Genomic DNA, 26,687 nt, shown 5'->3' with positions numbered 1-26,687 from the left:
GAGTCCCAGACACAGTGTCAGATATTAAATGGACAAAAAATAATTTTAGTCTAAATATAACTTCCTATTAAAGAATACTGTACACATCACTGAAGAACAAAGATTTAAACTGTAAGCATCTATCCAGACTGGCATATATCAGCAGACGCTTGATTGCCGTTGTTCCCAGAGGGTGAATCCCATGTTGTGGTGATTCCTCTTGTGACACTAAATGGTTTACATTTGTAGTTTTGAATACAATTCTTTAACTGTTAACTGGCTGTTAACATGCTAACCCAACCATCAGATGCTAACGATCAGAATTTTATCAAGTCAAGTCAAGTCAGGTGGCTTTGTTGTCATTTCAACCATGTGCAGTGATACAGTACACGAGACAGCGTTCCTCCAAGACCATGGTGCTACATATAACAGACAATCAACACATGACTACATAGTACAAGTGCAAGGAAGGAAGTAGAGACACTGTTGGGCCTTCTTAGTTAAGGAGCAGGTTCTGAAGGACCAGGAGAGGTTCTCCGTCAAGTCAACACCAAGGAATCTGGTGCTCTTGACGACCTCCACAGAGGATCCATTGATGTTAAGTGGACAGTGATCCCTCCGTGCTCTCCTGAAGTCAAAATCATCTCTTTGGTTTTGTCCATGTTCAGAGGCAGGTTGTTGACTCTACACCAACCATTAGCTGTTGCACCTCCCGTCTGTATGCTGCTCATCGCTCTTGCTGATGAGACCCACCACAGCCGTGTCATAGGCAAACTTGATGATGTGGTTCGAACTGTGCATTGCTGCACAGTCAGCAGAGTGAACAGCAGTGGGCTGAGCACACAGCCCTGAGGGGCTCCAGTGCTCAGTGTGGTGCTGTTGGAGATGCTATTACCGATCCGGACTGACTGATGTCTCTCCGTCAGAATGTCCAGGATCCAGTTGCTCAGGAATGATTGTGTTGAATGCAGTTTGGCCCTCGCTGTTCTGAGGGCTGCCTTTTCGCCTGCTCTGAAGGCGGACTCTCAAGTCTTTAGCAGCTCACACACCTCTGCAGTCATCCACAGTTTCTGGTTGGAGCGTATTGTGATAGTCTTGGACACAGTGACATCATTGATGCACTTGCTGATGTAACTGATCATAGATGATGTTTACTCCTCAAAGTTGGTGCGGTTGCCATTTGTTGCAGCCTCCCTGAACATGTCCCAGTCAGTGTGCTCAAAACAGAGATGGCTCCTCACCTTTCTCAGAACCAGTTTGCTGCATCAGTGAGATTGTGGCTATAATAGCATGCAGATGTTAGCATTTACCATAAATTATAATTTTGCTCAGGGTTAAGCATTACACAACCCCAAGCATGGCTTTAAACACTTGTTTTGTGTTCACTTAACTGCATTAATTATAATAAAATCTTTTTTTTTACAAACTATAAAACTATAAACTTTACAAACTATGAGCAAACAAAGCACCACATTGTGCTCTTGTACATGAAAGCTACAATAAAACAGCCTTTAGTAACATTAAGGGATCACATGAGACACAGGAAAATGCAAAAGAGGACATGTAGTTCATGTCTCTACATAAGTAAAGACACATGAACTCTGACACATTTGAACAATTCATGCGCCCCAACATATTTCTAGGAATATAGTCGTTTTCATAACCATGCATATGGCGTGTCCCAATATCTTCTTGTTTCCTTCTGATACAAACACCTTTGTTTTTGTTCCATGTACTCCTGAACACATGCAGGCATTGTTTCAAATGAACATGAGCTCAAGATTACCAGGACCATTTGCCATGCAGTAGCTTCTGGTTTTTTAGGTCAGTCGACTAAATGAGTCATCTTCAAGAACCAGACAGATTGTCTGAGCTTCTTCTGCATATTTGTCCATCAGTGCACTGAAATGCCCTCAGTCCATCACTCCGCTTCAAACTAATCACTATCTGTGACAACAGAAGGGAGGCGGGAGGAACAGCAGGACGTGCCAGGAATGTGCCTGTGTGATAACAGGAGTCTACTTTGTATTCAGAGTGGACAAGCTGGTCGCAAAACGCTGTTTGCAGGTTTCACTCTCCAACCATTTGGAACAATAAATTTTGCAGTTATAAAACAGGAACAATTCAACTTTCAATATACCTTCAAATAAAAAGCAGTAGTAAAAGCCACATGTCTGGCTGCTGTTACATTTGATGTTTGTGCATACAGTCCTCTGAAAAACTATGGACATGCTGGCTGCCTCCATAGGATGGGGGGTAAGTAGCAGCCAGGCATTACTAATCAAATGCACATGAATAAATAATAATAAGTGTAAACTCCCTGTTGATAAGCAGTTAATCAAATGCAATTAATTAGCAGGGGAAATTGATTGATGATATGCCAAAATGTCTATAAAATCTTTGGCAGTTTGGTGACGTGTAGAAATGCTTTTCTTTTCCCTAAATTTAACAATTTTATCTCATCTTGCATGTTACTGTGTTCTCTGCACTTTCATTGTACTGCCTGTCTGCTTGTCTAGTAACAATAAAGTGAATCGAATAGAATGTTTATCTGTTCCTCCGTAACCATGTCATAGACTGATAAAGTCATAAAGAGAAGCAATTACTTGAAGCTCTTGAATCATGGGATGCAATTCATTTTTCACAAGACTGCATAGAGAGCTCTGAAAACTCTTTTTAAATTGTATGTTTCACAATAAAACAGAGTAGTTAGACACAGTAGATGAATCTTAATTTTAAAGTTCATTTGCTCAAATTGCTTTGTTTACCTTCTGTTTAGATTAGCTAGGCACGCTGAGTGAAAATGAAGAATTAAGTACATCCAGCGATTCATTAGAACACAGTCATTCTTTATTTGACATGCTGAGATCATTATCAATTAGTGCGGGAAGTGTGAGTATTTTACTTTTTAATGGCACAGGTTGGCCTTTGTACAGCTCGTCTAATTATAGCCCAGAGAAGCTGCCTTAATTTGAAGGTTGTAGAGATGAGGTCACTGTCAGTTTCCCAGTGTAATAGTTAAAGATACTGTATCCAGAAAAGGTACATGACTCAGTATAAATCTAAATGAGCGAGAGAACAGGGTCAGCTTATCAGTCACTTAACAATGGGAAGCAGTGGATCTCACTGCTTATGGTTCTATTGCCTATTAGGGCTGGGCGATATATCGAGTTTTTAAAAATATTGATATATTTTTATACGAGATATAAGATGTGACAATATCCTTTATATCGATATAGTATATGTTACGTTATAATTATACTTGTGGATAGGGATGGGTATCGAAAACCGGTTCTTGTTGAGAACCGGTTCCCACTGTTTCAATTCCTTGGAATTGTTTGCCATTTTTGCAAACGATTCCCTTATCGATTCCAGTCGCCCCGAATGACGTCACCACGTTGCGGAGCGTCATTTACCTGGCAGGAAACATGGCGGCTCAAACGCTAAAAAGTTTGGTTATACTTTACGGGAACGGATGACAACAGCGCAACTTGCAATACTTGCAAAGTAGATATTTCATTTAAGGGAGGAAACACTACGAATATGCAAAAGCATTTGCTCACAAAACACACGATGACCTTAAATGAATGTCGTGTTTTTAATTCCGCTCCGGACTCGTGAATCTCAACCCAGCAGCAGCGGTAACGTTTGCACGTCCTCTCCCGTTAATACGGCAGGTAAATAATCAACTAACAGTGCATATTATGTTAGTGCGATCTGCCTTATTACAAAACCTGCCATTACTGTGCATTTAGGTGACCATGATGAGACAGACAGAGTCTGGCTGGCTCAGATGCTGGCAGTTGTCGCTGCAGTCTACCGGTAGCGTCTCCTTTCAGGCCAGGATAGACGAATGTCACCGAGCAGTGACTAAGTTTGTGGTAAAAGGCTTGCACCCATTTGCCACAGCAGATGCCCCCGATTTTCGGTAAGTGAATGTGTTTAATTGTAGGCAGGGACATTATTGGATATTCTTGTGTAATTGCTACAGAAGAATATTTATTTTATTATTTTACATTCACAATTTTTTTTTTCCTGGGGACCCTGTGACACCCCATTGAAGAGCCATAGGTTGGATCTGTTAAGATCTCACTGTTGGGTTTGTAAGGCCATGTTACTCCTAAATTTCTATCTTGTTCAAAGAGAAGATATAAAACAAAGATCTAAGCTAATCGACCTTAGTGTTCTCCTTTTTTTTAAAAAAAATAATCGATAAGAGAATCGATAAAGAATCGAATCGTTAAACAGAATCGAAAATGGAATCGGAATCGTGAAAATCTTATCAATACCCATCCCTACTTGTGGAGCCGCAAGTTTGCCTTTCTTTTGTCTGCTTTTGTTTCTACGCAACGTTACTCTGGCTCGCCTCTCTCCTCCACTGAACACAACTCCTCCTCCCCCATCGCTTCACCTGCAGGCAGCGACAAGATGGACACGGCAAATCTCGGTTAATGAGTTACTGCGCATCGCCCCATGCGATGGGGGCGTCAACGTATTAACGAGCTAACCACACTAACGCCATGCAGCCCAGAGGGGCTGCACAGCCTAAAATCCTTTCATTTTCTCAAAAGTTGACAGCGCACCTTATGTATGAATTCTGGTTGTGCTTGATGACCGCGAACCGATTTTATGTGGAACACGGCGCTCAGCAATCTGTCAAAAAATGTTTTAGTACGACTTTGGTAAGCTACGGAGCTGCGGAGTAATACGTACTGTGCTTCAACGTAATATTACCATACTTTGTGTGTATAAGGACCATAAATGGCACCTGTTCAGAGTCATGATTTCAAACTTCAGGCTGTCAGTCACACAGTAGAACTTGGAAATAGAGCAGCTGTGAAATCTGTCTCTTTGTTATTATGCTCAGCGTCTGTTAGTTTACATTTTGACTGCACAATTGTGAGCTTTTTGTTATGCACAAAAACAACATTGTTTTCTTTTATTTATGGAGCATTATTAATTAATAAATGCTCATAATTTATTTTGGAGTAATTTTTTCATGTACACCTACACTGTATGTTAATAAAAGTGCCTGTGTGACATCTGGGAAACAGCTTTAACTAAGAACTCTCTTTTTGTTCTTACTTTATGGCTTAAAAAAAATATCGAGATATATATCTTATATCGCCATCCAGCTAAAAAATATCAAGATATGAATTTTGGGTCATATCGCCCAGCCCTAATGCCTATTTGTATGTCAGATGGTGCTTTATATTGTAAGGATATTGTTCAGAGTTCTCTCTGACTGCTGTGCTATGTACAGGTCATACAGGTTATGCTGTGCAAAAGCCTTGAGCTGTCCCTCATTTCTTTATATATTTTGCTAGAAAAACATGTTGTGGTTTATTTAAACATGTCCAAACATACATTAAATACAATGTATAAAGCAAAAACAGAGTTTGTACAATTATAATGAGCTTGAAAGTCAATAATTTGACCACATTTATTCTTCAACTCAGCCTGAACTTCCTGAGGGAAAGTTTTTTGTAATTTCTTAATAGTCTTAAGGAACAGCTCTGCAGGCGTCTTCAAGGACATTTAAAGCTCTTCTTTGGATGTTGGATGTCTCTTTTGTTCTGTTCTCTGTCAACATGCTCCCACACTGTTTGGCCCTCTTCCTATTGAAAAAGCAAAAGTTGTATCCAAGATGGCCGACTTCTAAATGGCCACCATGGTCACCACCCATCTTGAGGAGTTTGCCCCCTCACATATAGTGATGAGTAATGTGCTACAAACAGGACTTTAATATCACCAACCATTCCCATGTTATTATGATGTATCCATATAAACGGCCCACCCTGTATATCACGATATGTTTAAATAACCTGCCTAAAATTGCACTGGTATACTCATTCAAATCGAACATTCAATTTTTTTTCTACTTTGAATACAAAAAATCTGAATGAACTGAAATGTTTTAACCATTTTTTAACCATCGGTTGCACAAAACTGAGAAGTTTTCGACAAATGACAATAGCGTCACAGTAAGTCTCTTTCTGTGGTCAACACTAGACCTTTAGAAAACAAAAGATCGCAGCAATAAAAAAGGACATCAAGCAAGAATTAATGAGATAAAATAAAACAACTAAAAATTAAAAAGGTGCTTTTTGTGCTTATAATGTATAAAAATTGTAAAATACAAAAATGTGATGACCTCAAATTACAGAAACAAAAGTGTAGATGGCGACAATTAAAAAAAAAAAAAAAAGCTACTGACCAGTCATAGGAGTCACTACTGGTTTATTTAACATTTTTGTTGGTGTGTGGGGAGACGTTGACATGCAGAATTTTAAACAGTGTTAATATGGCAGTGGATGACCTTTCAGCTGGTGGAATAAATATGTGGTATTGCTACCCTTAGCAGCAATAGATTTACGGCATGTTTTGCAAATTTCTGCAATTTGTTCTGCATCCTCCTTGTGAAATCAACACACATGCTCAGCGCAGTGCGCCAGGTAGAAACTTTTCCGTTTGGGAAGGGGGGATTACATGCAGACAGCTTAATATTCGCAATTTATACTCGATGATTACAAAAAATCGAAGAGCAAGACGAGTGACAAGGAAAATGCGGTGGCTGCTCTACGACTGCCTTGATGTTTTTCGCGTAAAGACTAGTTACAGGTTAGTTGCAGTGACCAACAGTTCACCAGGAGGTTATGCTTGCAACATCCTCAAACTTTGAATGACCACTTTCCATTTGCTTTGTAAGCACTGTCAAACAGAGAGGTGAAGGTTTTCATATAATTGTTGTCTATTTCATAAGTGCCAGCAGATTGACAAAATTTTGCAGTCAACCTCAGTCGATTTGAGTGCCCCATTTTACACAAGTTGCATTCATCAGCACAAACTAACTGTATGCTGGTTCTGTTCCTATTGAGGTTTTACAGCCACTTTCCAGATGATGCTAACTTGTCCACCATTTTGCATGTGTGATAATTACGATGACAATGTAGAATCAGGTAAATAAGGCCCCAGTCACAGAGGCCTACAAACAAGTCTGCATCCATCTGACAACCACTGGGGCATGAGGGTAAAATGTATACGCCCTGACCAATTCTGAGTGGGTAATGGTAATTGATGGCACTTGCTGGGAAAATCAAATGATTGCACACAGGTCTACAGTCCAGTCAGTGACAACCACCTGTCATTAGTGAAAAACATGTGGTTCGCAACTGGTTGGCAAAAACCTCCTTGCTTTGGTTGGTAGTATACTTTGAAGACAGCAGCTGACTGCAAGTAGTCACAGACCTAGTTCCCATCTTTTAATCAACCATTTCCAAGTGGTCTCAAACCACCATTTGTCTAGTGTGACTGCAGCAGGAGATATACAGGGCAAAAACTATGAAGAGTTTTAAATGTTAATCAAATAATAAAGATCTTTGTATTCCTCCCAACTGATTAATCTGAATTAATTTAAAAGTTTCTGTCTATGTAAGTTTACATATATGTGTTTCACTCTTAAGATGATTTTAATTGTGTGTTTCGGTATGATCTCCATGTTCCACCATGTTCCCTTTGCCCTTCCACCCACATAAACAAACACATACTGAAGGACATAGCCTGTGGGTGTATGTTGTGTTTCAATGTCTTATATGCTCTATATTAATCCCCCTGAGTCACGGTGACCTGATGATTCAAATTGATGGCACAAGGTTAGAAACAATGATCCAAACAAAATCAAATTACACATGGTGTTAACCTGTTGATTCTGATCACAGACCCACATCTTTAACCTCTAGACTACCACAGTTATTGCAGCTGCTTGTCCACCAAATCCAAATTGCCTAATTTCATAACCGTATTGAAACGACAGTGACGCAGGAGCTCTTAAATCTAAACGGGTTAACAATAGTCACTTTGAAAGTCAAAAATTGAGGTTAGCATATTGTTCCGTCAGACAGTTACAGCTGGTTTTCTATTCAAAACCAAGAAATTTGTTTATATAATCTTTTTTTTTTTAATCCAACTCTACCTGTGGCGTTTAAATGAGCATACATTATGAAAATCGTTATATAACTTGGACACAATTCAGCAGGTCAGTGTTACCTACTGGAGTCTGCATGTAAGTGTGTGTAAATATTTGTGTGTGTGGGTGTATGAGGGGGGTATAAGGGAAATATTAGAATTTTCATGCCCTGTTACATTTAATTCCCAAAATGGGTCAGAAAAAGTTCGTGTGCAGTATTTCTTACGCAGTAGACCTTAAAGGGCTAATGTTACTTTGAGTGGTGACCTAGTTTAGCTGCTCTCACTAACATTTTACTCGCAGACATGCATTTGTTTAACAGACACCTCTATTTTATGGCAAAAGTATCAGAGAGACATGTCAAAATGGCTTTAACATTTAAACCTCTGAGGTCTAAGTGATTTTTCAGTTTCTCCTGGTCATGAAACACTAAACCAGCTTTTTATCCTCTTATGAGATTTAAGGGTGCGAGGGAGTTTACCCAACCAGTCTAGATGTGTCTTGAGGACCTGGAGAGGGCATTCAACAGTCTTCTTTATACAGTCTTATTCAAATGCCTTTGTGAATAAGATGTATTGGGCCTGTTGTTGGAGCTATGCAGTACAAATGTAGTGAGATCTTGATTCACATTTTAAGCAATAAGTCCTGGACTTCAAGCTGAGGGCGGTACACAGCAAATTCAAAAGTGTTAAATGTTTTGGTGTTAGTAGTCTTAGAGTTAATTTTACTCTAAGTAGAGTCACATTCTTTTAATGTAACTCTGAGGTGTAAAATGATAGTAGTTAAAATCGAGTGTTAAAAATGAGTGTTTCTATTTCAAATCTGGAGGTGTTACAATGGAAACATTAACTCTTGACCTCTTAACTCTGAACTCCTACAGGGGCTATGACACTAATAGAGTAAATTCACAGACTCCGCCCCCAGCACGGCTCCAATCGAAGCTGAAGTGAAGCCGTTTCAGAACATTTTGCTCTACATATTTGAGTTGTTTGCCATGCTTGGTAAGTCATGTTTTCAAAGATTGTTTCAATTATTGTTATTAGCTTTTACTTCTGTGGCTCTTTGGAGTTGAGACAAAGCTGTGTGAAAGGCATTAGCCATGTTGCTCGCTGATAGCATAATATTCTGTTTTAGCTAGCTGAAAGGTATTGTTTGCGGGCAAATACCACAGCCTTGAAAAAAAGTTTGCATGTGAATTTTCAGTCAAATTTCTTGGTCAAATACACCTAAATTAATGTCTAGAATGTGAAATGTTGGTATAATGGTGCTACTTGAAGCCTGAAAACGATCTCCCATAAAAAACGAGCAAACAGCAGTAGCAGATGTCCTGACTGGGTTCTACGTTAGCATTTAGATCCCTCCAGAGTTTTATGCACACGGTTTAGGTAAAAATGAAAAAGGTTGAGGTTTTACATTTAGTTCAGTATTACCTGTTGTCTGTGTCCTTGTCTTTTGGGAAAATACTTTACACAAGTAATGGCTCAAAAAGGATTCCTTTTTTTTTTTTTACTGTGCTTCAATTGATTTGTGCCATTAATTAGTGTCAACTATTTTTTATTCACTCTCCACATAGGATATGCTTGTGAAGATGGAATATGGGGGAGAGCAGAAGTGCGTTGAAGTTCCACAAAGTGATGAATGAAGGACATGCATATTGTATTTTGTATTTATTGAAATAAGTGATGAGAATGCTGTTATTTGCATTTACCAGCTCACCTATGTCAGACCTTTTGATAAACAAAATTCTAATGAAAGTGAGAACATGTACACTGTTACATCTTTAGAAAATGTTTTGAAATTGTGGTGCACAGTTCAGAATAAATGTTTTTCAAAAACCATTGCGTCTTTTTAGTAAATGTTTATTTCCAAAAGAAATTTCTAGAAGTTCAGAACAGTAAAATTCCCGCTTTTTAGAATTAATTAGAAGATAACTCTTACGTAGTTGAGCTAAAATACTCTTTGAGAGTTAATATATAAACTCTTAACACCAAGTGTTAAATTATCAACTCCAGAGAGATTTGGTGTTTAACACTAAATCAGAGTTAACATACCAACTCTCCAAAAAGAGTTAAATTAACACTCTCTGGTGTGGACCCATATAGACACTTTAAAAGTGTTGAAATCAAATCTGACAGTGTTAATTTGGACATGCTGGATTTGCTGTGTAGGTGTCAGATTTGGTGGACAATGACTTCTAGCTTGTAAAGGACACAAAGTTTGAGGCCATGTCTCTCAGAATAGGCAGAGTGTCCACTCCGGGATGGGGACAGGTTTCTATTCCAAATGGAAAGGATATATCTTGTCTTCTGCTTTCCTAGTGGATACCAGTTAACCTCGTTTGCTAGTGTGACCTCTGTGTAATGTCTTCTCAGTTTCTTCAAATGAACAAACATGATTGGGTCAATTTTGTAGCAACAGCTCCTTTTATTCAGCATCTGCATTTATGACAAAGGGCAACAAAGTGGGATGGCTAACTCTCGTGGACAGCCAGCGTGAGCCCTGTGTGAAAAGGCGGCGTCAGAGTTATCAAGCTATACTCCAGAGTGTCTTTACTGGTAAAGTGGTCTCACAGAAAATTAACATCTAACTCAACATAAGGATGACATGTTACACTAGCTGTCAGATTTTTGTTGTTGACAGGATATTTTCCTAATACTTGCATAAAGTACAAACAATATATGTTGCCATATTTACAATACTGTGTACAATATAATCGTATTACAGGTGAAAAAAAGTTCAGGCATCATAGGGAGGAGTTCTAAGTTTGATAGCCACTCCTACATGTACATGTTGTTGATAGGCGTAGCTTTGGGTCACGTGGTGTCGGTAATAGTAATAGTGATTGCTATATCACCTGTTCACGTCCCGAGGGAATTTTTGTGAATGAGTGGGTGATGGGGGAAGTCGACTTTTGCTGATCGCTCAAGCTTAGAATGTTTTTGATCACTGTTTTTTCTACGGATTTTAAGGATTTGATAACAAATAAAGGAGTTTTAATCTGGAACTTTGACTTACGTTTCAAACAGCGGGCGCGTCAACATTATTCCCCTATTCAGCTGCTCGGCGACTCAAAGGCTTAACAGTCGCCAATAGTACATATATACATATATATTAGGGGTGCAACGATACACAAAATTTACGGTTCGGTTCGATACTTTGGTGTCACAGTTCAATATTTTTTCGTTACAAAAAAATGTTCATGCCTTTTTAATTTGTCATTTATTAAAATTATAAATATATATTTTAACTCAAAACTACAGTTTTTAAATTTAATGTTGCTGAAACAACAAAGTAATAAAAATAAATAAATCTATCTGATTGAGAAATCCCTCATCTTTGGAAAAAGAGAGTTTATTACAGAGAAATGGCTCTTTCTAAAATAAAAGCTATACTATACGCTTCTTCTGGGCTATATTCTCAGCAGCATACTAAACATATCAGGTCCCTATATGGAGAATCATGTGCTAACGGCTGTCTAAATGACTCGGGTAAAGTTTGTAGCATGCGTGCTTGTTGTTTTTGTCTGCTTCCACTTGTCTTTGCACTAGGATGATGTCGGAGTAAATGTGCAGTCATATTCGTTGTGTTCCCACTAGTGCTGTCAGCGTTAATCTCGTTGAAATGCCGTTAACACCACAACACGGCAAATCTCCGTTAACGAGCTACCGCGGATCACCCCGTGCGTGGGGCTGGACGACGTCAACACGTTAACGAGCTAACTGCGCTAACGCACTAGTTCCCACCAATGTAATTGAGCATTGCGTTGCACATCCGACATACTGTTTTACTTTAGTCCATGACGCCCTTACCTTCAGGGTCATACGTCACATGAAAACCAAAATAGTTCCAAACGCCAGCTCTGAATTAGGGTGGGGGAGGTTCAATTTGCCATGTTGCAAGGAGCTTAGCTTCTGTCTCGCTAGCTTGCCCTGCGCTCAGTGGGTCTGCGCTCGACAGTGCAGCCTAGGCGGAGTAGTCGAACGCAGATCCACTGAGCGCTCAACACAGACGGCATCGTCAGAAGAAAAGTTGATAAAATAAATTAAAAATTGTGTATTGTTCGATACATATGCAAACCAAAAGCACTGTACCGAACGGTTCAATACCGTTCAATCAAAATCTCTGCCCTGCCCGTCGGCCTATCGTAGGAAGGAAAAATATATGTCAATGCTTTTGCATTCTTTCGGAAATGTAGCTGGGTAATTATGTCATTGGCATCGGTGAGCCACTGTCAATGTGACATATTGAAATCGCATTTGATTTTGCGCTTGTTTTTTGCTTTCACTTTGCAATCGCGCGAACTGTGTATAGAGAGCGACAGTACTGATTGGTGAGTGATGATAATATCCACCAATTCCTCTGACATCGTCTTATCAATTGTTAGCTTACTATGCAAACATGACAAGTGAAATCTCCCGCAGCTTAAACATGTGAGAGGTTGATCGCGCAGAGAATCGCTGAGCGTTATGTGAGTGCGCGTGTAAAAGCAGCAGGATATATATTTTAGTTCTGCTGAGCCAAATAAGACAGGTCAGGGTGAAGAAGTGACAGCCAAAGAAAAGCTTACCACAAAACGGAAACGTTATGACAAATCAAGGCAAAAAGAAAGTGCAGCTTTATGGTTTCATGGACAAAAGAATTTCTGTGGCTGCAATATGACGAGCTAAATAACCAGGGCTGCACATAAGTGGTCCGCAGGTGCGCATTCGCTGTCAAAATAAAAAACGCGCACAAGATAAGAAGTTGCAACGTGTGTTTGCGTACATAAGATTTTCAGGAGGAGGACAGACATTTGTTTAGAACTCTTAATAAAGATGTCCAAGAAGCAAAATCCTTTGAGCAATTACTTTGGTGTTCCTCCACCTCCAAAGAAATGTTAGAAGGAGTCCGAACCACAAAAGAAGCCATATTCTCTGAAAAGTGGTTGCAGGAGGTGAGCTGGCTTCAAACAAATGATGAACGCACAGAGATGTGGTGTAGAATGTGCCGTGAAAATTTAATAAATGACAAATTAAAAAGGCATGAACATTTTTTTTTGTATCGAAAAAATATCGAACCGTGGCACCAAAGTATCGAACCGAACCAAACCGTGAATTTTGTGTATCGTTGCACCCCTAATATATATATATATATATATATATATATATATATATGCGCATGCGCACATGGAGCTTTTTGATTTATGTTATACGCATGATGTGTGGTACTGACCTCATCTTCCTGCAGTGACAAAATTGTCAGGAGAGCCAGCTGGATTGATGCACCAGTAAATACAAAGCAGTGGCGCCAACCAGAAAATAGTCCCATTTGCAGTAACACATCTTTGTGAGGCCAGCTTTTAGGCACTAGTGTACTAGGAGGAAAAAAAAAAAAAAATCACTGAGTGCCCATCAGTGGGTCTCATCTCTGACTAAGGCACTATGCTGCCATACACTTTGCCATTGCTGAGAGTGGGGTTGTCAGAAAAAAATCCCATTACTAAAAGTTAAGGACATATTTCTGCTAAAACAGGTCACCAAAAGCTATGAATCAAAGTCCAAAGATTACACATGAAGTCATGCCCATAGAGTTGTATTGTTGACACCAATAACAGCCAGGTGACGCACAGCACCCAGACACTGCAGCATTAACAGAGCTGTGTCATGTTCCCGGCAGTGTATCCTCAGTCTGACTTTAGTGTTGCGTTGTTTTGTCAGGTACATGTCAAAAATCATCGTAGACTTGATAAGCAGGTCCAAAATCTGTCTGGTAGGATTGTGAAAACGAGACATCAGTTGATGGCATAGCAGAAACCATGGTAACGCTGTGCAAGTCCAAAGGGCTTTGCTGACTGAATACATGTCTACTAGGGACTAGTTGATAAGATGATGTAGAACTGAAATTTGGACACTTTAGAAATGTTTTCTGCTTCTTGCCAAGTGCTACTGGGATAGACTCCAGTTTCCTGAATCACTGAAAAGAAAAAGAAACTGTCAGACTGAAGTTATGAAACACAGGTTTTGTCCTTTTATGTATTTTCCAGGTGACTACTTTGGAATTCTGATGGATGAGAAGGTAACAGGCTTTCCTTTCAACATCACAGAGAACCCAATGTACTGGGGCAGCACAGCTAACTACCTCGGCTTGGCACTCATGTAAGTGTGTGCGTGTGCGTGTGCGTGTGCGTGTGTGTGTGTGTGTGTGTGTGTGTGTGTGTGTGTGTGTGCAATATGTTTGTTTCAAATATAACCAGAGGAGTTTGTGGCGTGTTAATAAATGAGTCCCCTGATGTACGTCAAAAGTCGTTCTAAATAAAGCAAGAGCAGATAATAACCTGGAACCTAAAAATTTTAAATGTTTCTCAAGTTGCAAACTGCTCTTTGTACATACGGTAAAAACTTTTACGTGTGCTTGTTTCTATGACAACTGTGACCAGGCTGCTGCTACGAGCTCAGCGTGTGCAGTTGCTAGGCAGGCACTCTCTTTTTGAAGACCCAGCTGCCGAAAAGCTATTAGCCTCCCATTCTTCCTCTCATGGAGCTATACGGACTCCATTCCAAGTGTTGCCTCATCTTCAGTCCTTTTTCTCTTATGACAAATTTTAGCCCCATTTTCTCTTTGCTCTGGATTTAATTTGCACTCTCTCCTCTATTCTCAGCTCTCGTCTCACTCCCACCTCTTCTCTCTATATCTCTCTCACTTGTGTTCATACAGTTGCTTTAACTCTATCTTTGATGCAACTTTATTATATATGCCGAAATATCATAGCATGCTCTGCCTCAGCCTGCTCTGTTCTGTTCAGAATACCCAATATCACATTGCCTGTCGATAGTCAGCAGGAAGCTATCTTTAGCAGTCATGGTCTTCAAGACTTCTCATCCAAAATAAGTCATGTTTGTTTTCATGTGAAGGCATCATTTGTAGTAATAAGCCCTAGAAAATTATCTGCTAACTTTGCAGTCTCTTGTGACCTAAAGTGCAAACGTTGTAGATAGTTGATGAACATGTCAAAGTTCATTGACCTCAGTTGACATGAGTAATAGCCAGCAAGCAATTTAATATTTAAGATATTTAAAATATTAAAGAACTACCTGTTATGAATTTTGTTATCAGTTATGTTTAATATGTCAGTCTGTGTAATGAGAAATTATTTTTTGTATTGTCACTGCTGATGAGCAGCACACAACATTGGGGTTGAGGACAAACATCCTGTTTAAGGTCATGCCAATCCAATCCTTAAGTCAAGCATTTGTCTGAGTCACTACAAAAGGTTCATTTTCAACATTTCCAAGTGGCCTCGACACTCAAAAATGTGGTGGGTGTTGGTGTTTTTTGGTCATTGTCCTGCTGCATAACCCAAGTGGGGTTGGGCTTCAGGGCATAAACTGATGGCCAGATAATCTTCTTTAGGATTTTCTGATAGAGCGTAGATTTCCTGGTTCCATAAATACAGTAAGTTGTCCTGGTTCTGAAGAATCAAAGCAGGCCCCATTCATAACACTATGACCATGTTGGTACCGTGATTGTTGTTCCATTTTATGGAATGGTTGTGTTCATTTCACAGCAGATGTAACGGGACTCAAACCTTCCAAAAAGTTCAACTTTGGTCACGTCAGTCCACAGAATATTTTCCTAAAGGTCTTGGGGATCATCAAGATGCTTTATAGCAAATTTGAAATTAGCCTTTGGGCAAAAATGGGATCCATGTAGAGTTCCAAGGAGAAAACCACTGCTGACGAAAAATAACACAGTGTCTTTCTTATTGTTGCATTATGAACATTGACCTTAACCGAGACAAGTAAGGCCTGTAGTTCTTTAGATGTTGTTCAGGATTGTTCTGTGATCTCCTGGATGAGTCGTTAATCGCTATTGGAGTCATTTTGGTCAGCCGGAATTCTAGGGAGGTAACAAGTGTTACAAGTTTTCTCCATTTGTAGCTAATGGCTCTCATTGGAGTTTAGCTTTGTAGCCCTTTCCAGACTGAAAATGTCAGTGACTTTATATCTCAGCTGTTTCTTTAGATCGTGATGTGACTGCTTTTTGAGGTTTTTAAACGACTTCACTTTGTTCTACTTTTCTGATTTCTTATTTTTAAAATTCACCTGGTCTGACAGTAATCAGGTTAATCACGATTTAACAACAGAGAGCAGTTTCTTTTTCATATAGAGCCAAGTATGTATCCACAACATAAAGCTAATTTTGGACAATCCCAAAAGTAAGTCCTCCTATTATTTTAGAAATACAAACAACCTTTTATTTTCCATACTATTGACATCATTTTAAAGCTTGAAGACTTATTTATTTTTCTACATAATTTATTTTTATTTTTCTACATAAAAATGCATCAAGCATTTCGGTTGATGGCTTTTTGTAGATGCTGTGGCAGTTTTACAATGCCTATGTCATATCCGCTCGCCACCGCCGCAGAATCACTTTATGGACAAATGTTCTTTCAACTTTGGGAACAGGCTGCAAAGTCCGGACAATAGGGTGGGTGGGTGATGAAGTTGCAACCAAAGTTTTGCAGGAGAGCAACAGTTTGATGCACAGTGTCGTTGAGAATTCTTGCGCGCAGTGCGGAACTGTGTTTTAGGACCGAAATGGGGCATTGTTGGTTGACTTTCTGCCTGTTGGGACCACAATAGATGCTGACAGGCACTGTGAAACACGGGGAAAAACTCAGAAGGGCATTTCAGAACTGGAGAAGAGGAATGCCGAGCAAGGGCGTAAGCATTCTCCATGACAACACGCGTCCACGTGGCTCCCGTCAATCTCTCGCTCTCCTGCAAAACTTTGGTTGAAACTTTATCACCCACCCGCCCTATAGTTCGGACTTCACACCCAGTGACTACGACCTGTTCCCAAAGTTGAAAGAACATTTGTTCGGAAAGCGACGGCGGCGAGCGGATATGACATAGGCATTGTAAAACTGCTACAGCGTCTACAAAAATGCGTCAACCGAAATGGCGATTATTTAGAAAAATAAATAAGTCCATCCATCCATCCATCCATTCGCTTCCGCTTATCCTTTTCAGGGTCGCGGGGGGCACTGGAGCCTATCCCAGCTGTCATAGGGCGAGAGGCGGGGTACACCCTGGACAGGTCGCCAGTCTGTTGCAGGGCCAACACACAGGGACAGACAACCATTCGCACTCACATTCATTCGCACATTCACACCTAGTGACAATTTGGATTATCCAATTAACCTATCCCCACAAGCTGCATGTCTTTGGACGGTGGGAGGAAGCCGGAGTACCCGGAGGGAACCCACGCAAACACGGGGAGAACATTCAAACTCCACACAGAAAGTGGGAAATAAATAAGTCTTCAAGCTTTAAAATGATGTTAATATTATGGAAAATAAATGGTTGTTTGTATTTCTAAAATGATAGGAGACCTTACTTTTGGGATTGCCCTCGTATTTTCCTTCAGGTTTATGACCGTGACTGTCTGCAATGATGATGCTGCTACAGCACTGGTACCAGAGGTTTGCAATGGAATGAAATTTAATTTTCAAGTGAAATGCAGTTGAATTTTTACATTTCTAATCACAGAGTTCAGCTTAATTTAGACATGCGTGATGACTGTATTTAGAACCTACAAGTCCACACTACTTTCTTACTCCATTGCCAGCATTTCTATCTGTGTGGGCTGTGTTCACATTTATGCGGTCATGGCATGGCTTTTTCCAAAAACAGCTAAAGTGCAGCTACAGTGTATTTAGTAAAACAGTTACTAATGTTTATGAGTTTGAATTATTTGGTAGGGGGTTGGTGTCCTGATTGCCCTCATGACTTGGAATAACAATTTTCAAAAGTTGTTACATTCTGATGGCATAGCGTTGGAGTTGCAGTCTGTATCATCATCATCATCATCTGTCACAACTTAGTCCACATTAGTTCACCGTACACAGAACACCAGCTGCTTAAAGAGCATTGAATATCAGCTAGTACCCCTCTGTGACTCCCTCTTTTTCCTCACATTTTATAAGAACTAAGTAAATATCATTTGTTTTATTACAACTGTAAAATCCAGCTGATTAAAAAGTGTGGTGAATGCTGCTCTTTAGCTGCATCATTGACTGCAGTCATGTGTTATGCTTGTGGGATGGATTATTATTTTTTACTAAGAGAGAACAACAACACTGACTTTCAGAAGGTCACTCTCTGCTTCTGGCAAAATCACACAACTGTGCACTAGCCTGTTGCTTTACAGCTGTGGCTCCTACTTTGGTGTATATGTGGAGAGTGTCCCAGCAGAGGCAGTGTGTAATCATAAATCTCTGAAATGCAGCGTGAAGCAGTTTCACTGCTCCTACGTTTGTTTTTTTTGTTTTGTCTTCATTATATTTTTAATCCTTGGTTAATAGTTTTTAGTTTTGTCATATTAGTCTGGTATTTGTTGAATTGATTTCTTGTTTCATATTCTAGTATATTAGAAGTTTTAGTTCTTGTGATTTTGATTCTAATGGTTATTCTACCATTTAACGTTTTGTGATCTCTTGTGTTCTGTTTAACACCTTGACTATTTTTAGTAGCAGTTTGTGCCTCCTTGTGTTTTGTTGTCACCTTGGTCCTCTTGACATTGTTAACCATGTCTGTGTCAGTGTGTTTTGGTTATTTCTTGTTTTACTTAGAAAATCTGATGTATTTTGTACCCTGATAGTTTCGCTTCCTCTCTTTGTCTTTCTCAGATTCTCTATATTGTTTTCACCTGTTGTTAAGTACTTTCATATGTGCTGCCCACCTGTTTGTCATCCCCCAATAAGCCCTTAAATATATATACCCTATATGGACAAAAAAACAGACTAGAACTACAGGAGCTGCTAGTCTATGGAAACCAAGGTCATGAAGCTCCCATCCCACAGTGTTTGTGTTGAAGGTAATACCAGCAAAGGTCTGAGTCTGGAGAGCATTAGCAACCTTTCCACATTATCTGCCTCAGCACTGTGCGACCCTGATCTGTAGCTTTACTTTGTGGCTGAGTTAATGATGATTATTAAATAATTATTCACTGATCGCTCGAGAGTGTTTACTGGAGATTGTTGCCTGTCGCCAGGTGAAATTGGTTACAAAAAGGTGTATGGGGTCGAACCAAAAACCTTCTCGTGATTGGTTTGCTTGCTAGCAGGTCACCGTGATTGCACATAGTTTCTTTGGAAAACACTGACTTGTCTGCAAATACTTGCCAGCTTTTGATCAGGTAGTTGTGAAACTGTGAAGACTGTGACACAAATCAGAAACAGAGACTGTTTGTCTTTAAAGTAAATGTAACACTTTTTGAAATAAGTTTGAGAGAGAGAGAGATGAGAGATAGCCTTTATTTGTCAGTTGCAGGTCTTTTGCCCACAACCGAGATGACAGACCTTGCCGACCGTACATACAATACACAAACATCACATTGGGGAGACAGGTCAGGCTAGGTAGCGAGGAAAAAAAACATCGAAATGTGTAACACAGAAGGATAATACAGGAATGCACAGATATCAACACACCATAGCACAATAAACACAGACAAGCAACATGGGAAAGAGTTCCAGTGTGTACATCTGATCTGGGACCGCTGCAATCTTTCGACTGCGCCTCCAACTGACCCAATGTCCACATCAGAGGGGAGGTAAGCGTTGGAGGTGGCGTTGGATCCGGGGTAGGGAGGGTGATGCGTCGGTGAGTGCTTATCAGTATCAGTATATGTATGTGTGTGCGTTTCCATAGTTCAGCTGAGACAGTGTCCTTCGCCCTGCCAGGCTAAGTAAACAGTCTTCCAGCCAACCCAGGTGGCCTTGCATGGAATGGGAAGGAACAGACTAAACACAGTCGTTATCAGGGTGTTTTGTTCAGCTCCGGCCTTGTAGCTGGCGCCGAGAGGGTATCCACATGAAGTGATGTTATTTTTTTACTTTAGTGCGAACAGCTCATATGAATTTCAAAGCAGTTCTACAGTCCAACACTGGTCTCTTAATCTCCCGTTGGAGAGCCGCGAGCTTCGCCATACTTGCGTTCTGTGATGTTGTCATTTCTTGTGCTCAAGGAGCCGATTTCAGAGAACTCACGGCAGTGTGCCTCCCCGAGATGTCATCCAATTTTGCGCCCAGAGATGTTATTCCGGGCTAGCCCTTCCGAGATGTATCCAGTCTGCAGTCAGAGATCTTATTCTGAGTATTCACAGCAGCCGTAGCCTCTCCAAGATCTTATCCGTGCTGACTCAATGAGCCCATTTTGAGAAACTCACGCCTCTCCCATCGTTCCAATCCCAGCGGGCAGCCTTGTGGGGGTTTGAACAGCCGGTTCCGCTTTCTTAATTCTTCGATAAGTCAGGGCCAAGCCAGCTCCGATCCGCCAGAACCCTGTTACCATGGTTCCAAATAGGTAGATATCTTCAGCACTCAGGCTCACCCAAGCCCAAACTTCTCGTTGAGAAAGGGGTGTCAATTGCATTCAGGGACCAGTTGATTCAATCCATAATTCCTCTTTTAGGTTTTAGAGAACAGACTGTGAGAGAATGTTCCAGGGAAAATACAAAAAAACCACGAGACTAGACAAGGACATAAGCAGGGAAGATAAGGGAGAGGAGAAAAAGTGTGTCCGCCTCCTCCGAGAGCCAAAGAAGACTGGCTCTCGGAGGAGGCCTTGTGCTTCAGTAGTGAAGCACAAGTTTTACTTGGAAAGCAAATGGTTTCCATTTTTTGCTCCGTGGTAAGTTAGTGAGCGCTCGTAGACCTTTCGGCAACTTCCATGTAGACTACAGGTAACCACAGCGATCAGGACACTGTCAGTTTGCACTCTCTTTGTGACCCATTTTATCCCAGGACAGCCTGCAACCTCCTGCAGTTTGGACAAAAGACATTTTTCCAACCAGCTGTTAGCTACCACTGTGTGTCATTTCAATCATAGTTCATGCCATTCAGAATAGAGGGAGTTGTTTTTTGTTTTTGTTTGTTTTTTTTTTAAATATGAGACATAAACTGAGCATTGAAGCATTGGTGAAGAATATAAAAATGAGGCTGAGAAAGAAAGAACGGGATCTATTGGCAATAACTTATGAATCATCCACTGTTTGGCAAAAAGAAAGACCAATAAATGTGAACAGAGAGTGCAGGTGGTTCAACAAATGGCTCGATCAGACATACAGACTTTCATCTAAAAATTAGGGTGCTGAGCAGCATTCAACAAGTGGGGCACTCAGTACAGAAGACTATCCAGCATAAATCAATACAATGGAACAGCCTAGATCTATGCTTGTATTCCTCAGCCTACTCAAATAGTGTTGGAAAGGGTTATTGCAGCTGATTTATCAAGTTTCAATGTGAAGATAAAGAAAGGGAGATAAAATACGCAGATGGCTGATGGTTTTATCTTTCTATCTCAGTGATAATGTACAGTGCATCCAGACAGTATTCACAGCACTTCACATATTCCACATTTGTCATGTCAAAGCCTTATTCCACAATGGATTACATTTATTTTCACCTAAAAAGTCTGCACACTCCATACTCCATGAAGTGAAATACTTTTGCTTGAAATTCTTGCAAATTTACACACATTAATAAGTATTGACAGAATTGAACAATAGTTTTTTGAAGCACCTTTGGCAGATATTACAGCCTCTATGAGCATGATGCTTGGTGCACCCATTTCTGGGTAGTTTCTCTCATTTTTCTTTGAACTGCTTTAAGCTCCATCAGATTAGATGGACAACATTTGTGTGCAGCCATTTTTAGATTTCTCACAAGATATTTAATTGGGTTTCCACTCTGGACTCTGCCTGGACTACTCAAGGATCTTCAGCAGAGTGGTCCCAAATCCACTCCTTTGTTATCTTGGCTGTGTGCTTAGGATTTGAGGTTCAGAGTGCTCTGGGCCAAGTTGTCATTAAGGATGTCTCTGTACATTGCTGAATTCCTCTTTCCTGCAGCTGTGACTAGTCTCCCAGGTTGTACTGCCTAAAAACATCCCCACAGCATGATACTTCCACCACCATGCTTCACTGTAGGAACAGGTGACGAGTGGTGTCTGGTTTCCTCCAGACATGCCACTTGGCATTCAGGCCAAAGATGTTTGTTTCATCAGAGCAGAGAATTTTGTTTCTCATGGTCTTGGAGTCCTTTAGGTATCTTCTGGCAAAATCCAGGTGAGCTTCCATGTGCCTTTTACTGAGGAATAGCTTCCATTTGGCCACTTTGCCCATTGTCTGATCAATAGAGTTCTGCAGAAATGGTTGTCCCTTTGAAAGGTGGTCCTCTCTCCCCAGAGCAATGCTGGAGCTTTGTCAGAGTGACCATCAGGTTCTTGGTCACATCTCTGCCTGTGGCTCCTGATCACTCAGATTGGCTGAGCAGCCAGCTTTGGGAAAAGTTCTGATGATTCCAAACTTCTTCCGTCTACAGATGATAGAGGCCACTTTGACCATTGGGGGACCTTCAGTGCTGTATTAAGTTTTCTATACCCTTACCCACACCTGTGCCTCGATATAATCTCTCAGGGGTCAACAGTCAATTCCTTGGATTTGATGGCTTGGTTTGCACTCTGACATGCTCTGTCAACTATGGCACCTTATATAGACAAGTCTGAGCATTTTCAAATCATGTCCAATCAACTGAATTTGCCACAGACGGACTCACATGCACATCAAGCACTTGAGCTCAGTTTTATGTGTAATGTTATAAAGGCTGTCAATGGCTATCTACTTGTTATATTGTTGTTTTTTATTTTTGATAAATTTGTAAGAAAACCAATACTAGCTTTTTTCACTTTGGTGGATATTGGGCATAGAATTCAAGGTGAAAAATGAATTTAATCCATTTTGGAAGAAGACTGTTACATAATAAAATATGGAACAAATGAAGCACTGTGAATACTGTCCAGAAGCACTGTATTATATTTCTAAAGGTATTATTGATCCACTAAAAGCCATTTCCACATAATATAAAATTCTTGAAGAATTTATGATGTGAAGTGACACCTTTGTCACTTTCATTTGCTTTAATAAATCTTTCATCTACATATGCGTCGTATCTGCTTCAAAGAAATGACCTGATAAAGACTTATCAGAGATGATACTCATGGAAGTGCAATATCCCATTAAGAATGCTTCTCTTTCTTATTATGTAGAGAGGAGAATGTGCCAAATAAACATTTCTGTTATCTCCCACCTCCACATGAGCTGTCAATCATAGGTAAGATAATTGCACCATTTTAAGGTGCTGTTCAATTAAAATGGTGATATTGTGTGACTGGCTGACTCACTAGATTTTTGCTCAAGCTGTAACCTCTGTGAATCTTTCCTTTAAACCCACATGTCAGTGTTTTACGTATAAATTGCACAATGTCGTCATCAACCGGCTATACCTGAGACTGGAGGATGTTTTCTGTTCTCCTAATTTCTTCAAAGGTTATACCAATTACTGCTTGGGTGTTTTACAGAATTCCAGCCCAACATGGTACTTGATTTTGATGTCCTCCGGTGATCTGTAATAAGGCTATGAAGTATATAAGTGGATGGTCAGTGCTAAGCTTTTTTTAAATGGCTATTTTAGGTCAGATTATAGTATAAATTGGACCCAGAGAGACACACAGACTCTGACATTCACTTTTTTCTCCTCATCTCGAAATTTTTGCTCAGACATCTAAAGTGTATTTTTAATTCTATGAGTTGCTCAAATATGCTGTGAATTGTTAAAACTCATGTTTACCATTATGGTTAATTATATATTTTTTTGTTGTTTTTTTGGTTCATTTGTTTGTTTGTTTTCAGAGACCTGATTTGGCTGAGAGGTTATAATGCTAAGATACCAATTAAGCTGATTTAGCTTAGTTTCCCGAGTCCATCCACAGACTGGAGTTTGGAACTGTAGCCTCTGATTTATAGAGTTAACTGGTAATTGTGTGACAGCAGGTTTCATGTAATTTTACAGAGTGACAAGAAAGTAATGTAACGAGTAGATTTACTTTCTCCAGAGAGTAATTAAGTAAGTAATTAGTAATGTGTAATACATTACCCAATAATGGTGACCACACTTGAATGCAGAGATTTTAGCATGTTTGCTAACTGGAGTGTTCATGTGCATACACAAGCACGATGCCACAGACGTCCCAGCAGTCTGCCTTCATCAGGATGAAATAGGATGAAATGTTAATATTAATATTCTTGTTAACACTTGAAATTTTGATTTACAGCCAGATAGCAAAACAATGCTAATTAGCAAATATTATCATGCTACATACTTAAGCTAAGGTAGCAATGTGCTGAAAGTAAACATGATAGCTTTGTCATTCACAGCATGTTAGAACACCTGTCCTTCAAAGGTCACCACCACAACAAACTGCTCTCGTACATCTGTTGTGACTTGATGTAGGTACTGTAGAGTACTGGATCCCATTTCAGATTTCTATTTAGAGGAGTTCAACCCAAGGTTTTTTGACAGTCATCACTGGCTTTGTAAGTCTCTCATGTTTGTATGGGACCACCAAATATCACCACATTACAAATCTTTTTTTCAGTCATACGCCTGATAGTTAGCACATCCTTTTTCTGTTGTTTAACAGTGGTCAGCAAAAAAATCAAGTTGTGAAATGTTCTCTTTGTATAACTTGACTATGAAGGAGCTTCACAAAGCTGCTAACCTGAATGTAATATAGTTTATTTGTTATAGTAACCCATATTTCAAAAATAAAATCAGCCTTTGTTGACATCTTGACGTCGATTGCAGCCACATTACTCAGTGACTAGCTAAGTAGCCTATTCCTAGATCAATACTCATTAACCCATATTTTTCCCAGGCTGAGGTCTATCCAGGAACAGTGTCTGCCAATGAAAATCAATGAGAGCCAGAGAGATGAGTGTGTGACCTAAATATTCCTGCAGACTAAAGGTTTCATGTTCAGTGCAAACTGTATAATACACATGTAGTCTATCAGTTACATCTTATTCATGTTACAGTTTTTATAGCAAAGTACTAATACTTTTACTTCTTCCTCAACCATGAGCTGAGGAGCAAGTTGTTGTTTTTCTTTTACATTTAAATTTATTCTTTTTTTTAAAAGAAACGCTAACTTTTAGGACTACAAAGGGTTGTCCAAGCTTATGCCAAAGAAGGATTAGCACGTCTGCAGCCTGCTTCATACACAGAGCACATATGGAATCGCTCACACAGACTGTGCACATTCATATTCATAAACAATACTTCCAATGAGATTTAGCTAACAGCATGTCGAGCGAGACTTACAGATGGACTGAATATAAAATGCTGCGATTATTCAAATATAGCATTCATTTATTCAGACATTTAACTCACAGCAAACTGACAACTGCTGTCTCATTGAATCGTATGCTTCAGAGATCACCATTGTTTCATATAAATCCTCTAACATTCTGTCTCAGAATAGGAAGCCAGACAGCTAAAAGGTCATGAACTACTAATAAGAAATATCCTGCTTCTTTTTCTAGAGCAGTTTCAATCACAAAAATGGGATGAATATAACACTGCGTCATACCAATAAATGGCGATGATGTTCCAGTGTGGCATGAGGAGTTTTGGGGGGGTTTGTTTGTAATTATGAAAGTTTGTTATATGGGTCAGTGTTAAATAGAAATTTACACAAGGTCTACTAACTCACCATGTCAGATTGGTCTGTCGCAATCAGTGGGCCTCACAGAAGCCAGTGTCGTGCGTCAAATTTGAAGCTGGGGAAAGATGTGAATCAAATGTAATCCCAGTTATTACTAAACTGACACAGAAATTTAAAGTCACGGGAGAGCTGTTGTTGCTCTCATCATCTTCCATTAAGCATACAACATAAACCTTACTGGGTTACTACTATTAATGACTAACATACAACACATGTAATGTGGCTATGCCCCACATCCATATTTTCCCTTATAGGAGAGTGCAAAAAATTTACATTTTCACTCAAACTTAATTCGTTTCTCCTTTCATGTAAATCCTACTGCTAAGATGAGTGATTGAAAAAGAAAAACAACTACTTTTATAGAGCAAAAAAAATGAAGATTTCTAAAGGGAACATTTATTTTATTTTATTTTATTTTATTTTATTTTATTTTATTTTATTTTATTTTATTTTATTTTATTTTATTTTATTAGTATTTTCCTCAAATGTGTCAAATATATATTGTGAGTGATTCGTTCATGATTTGCACATCACTGGATCACTAGAGTGTCTGTTTGTGCTGCCAACCTAACTAAACAATTTTGCTGCCTTCATCTTCATCTTTTTGTGATAAACATGTTTTCTGACGGTGTTGGCCTCTTTCAGCAGTCTTATCACTTCAGACGTGCTTCTCCAGTCCCAGTATTAATTGGGGTTTGCTATTAGACCACACTTTGATATGCAGACTGGAGATGCTAGGAATCGCTGGCTGACTTAATGATTAGTGAATAACCGACTCTACCTACCCTTATATTTTGGAGAAAGGCAAAACAGCCTTTTTTGTAAAAATTTAAATAATTTTTGCTGCATGTTTGATGTATAATTACTCTCTTTGTTTCTGATTGCCAAGACTTGAAATCAATTTAATAGCAACAGAAATTACATATTCTGATTGCACAGGGTGAGAATTGGGGTTAAGGTTATATTGACACTGACAAGGTGCCAAGACTGCACCCAGCAACTGGGGTGGCTGTAGCTCAGTCATCTACTGATCGGAAGGTTGGTGGTTAGATTCCTGGTTTCCCCTAGTCTGCATGCCAAATATCCTTGGGCAAGATATTAACCCCAAATTGCTCTCCAATGCATCCATCGGAGTA

The 26,687-nt window shown here is 39.6% G+C and overlaps 1 protein-coding gene and 1 long non-coding RNA gene across 2 annotated transcripts in view; both read left to right on the top strand.

The window, feature by feature from the left end:
• The window catches only part of pemt (phosphatidylethanolamine N-methyltransferase), an 85,949-nt gene that overhangs the window by 47,554 nt on the left and 11,708 nt on the right, over positions 1-26,687 (top strand). Inside the window, exon 5 of the mRNA XM_085171588.1 lies at positions 13,968-14,079. Within this exon, the coding sequence (XP_085027714.1) occupies positions 13,968-14,079 (112 nt within the window). The remainder of the gene's footprint in view (positions 1-13,967; positions 14,080-26,687) is intronic.
• LOC146513137 (uncharacterized) lies at positions 5-9,783 on the top strand. Its single transcript, XR_014875893.1, has 2 exons — positions 5-8,946; positions 9,519-9,783. It is a non-coding gene; the product is annotated as an uncharacterized LOC146513137 (long non-coding RNA).

The sequence above is a fragment of the Neolamprologus multifasciatus genome, chromosome 8 (assembly GCF_963576455.1).
Source record: "Neolamprologus multifasciatus chromosome 8, fNeoMul1.2, whole genome shotgun sequence".
NCBI lineage: Eukaryota > Metazoa > Chordata > Actinopteri > Cichliformes > Cichlidae > Neolamprologus > Neolamprologus multifasciatus.
Note: the sequence above shows the minus strand (reverse complement) of the source record. Positions and strands in the feature narration are given on the sequence as shown.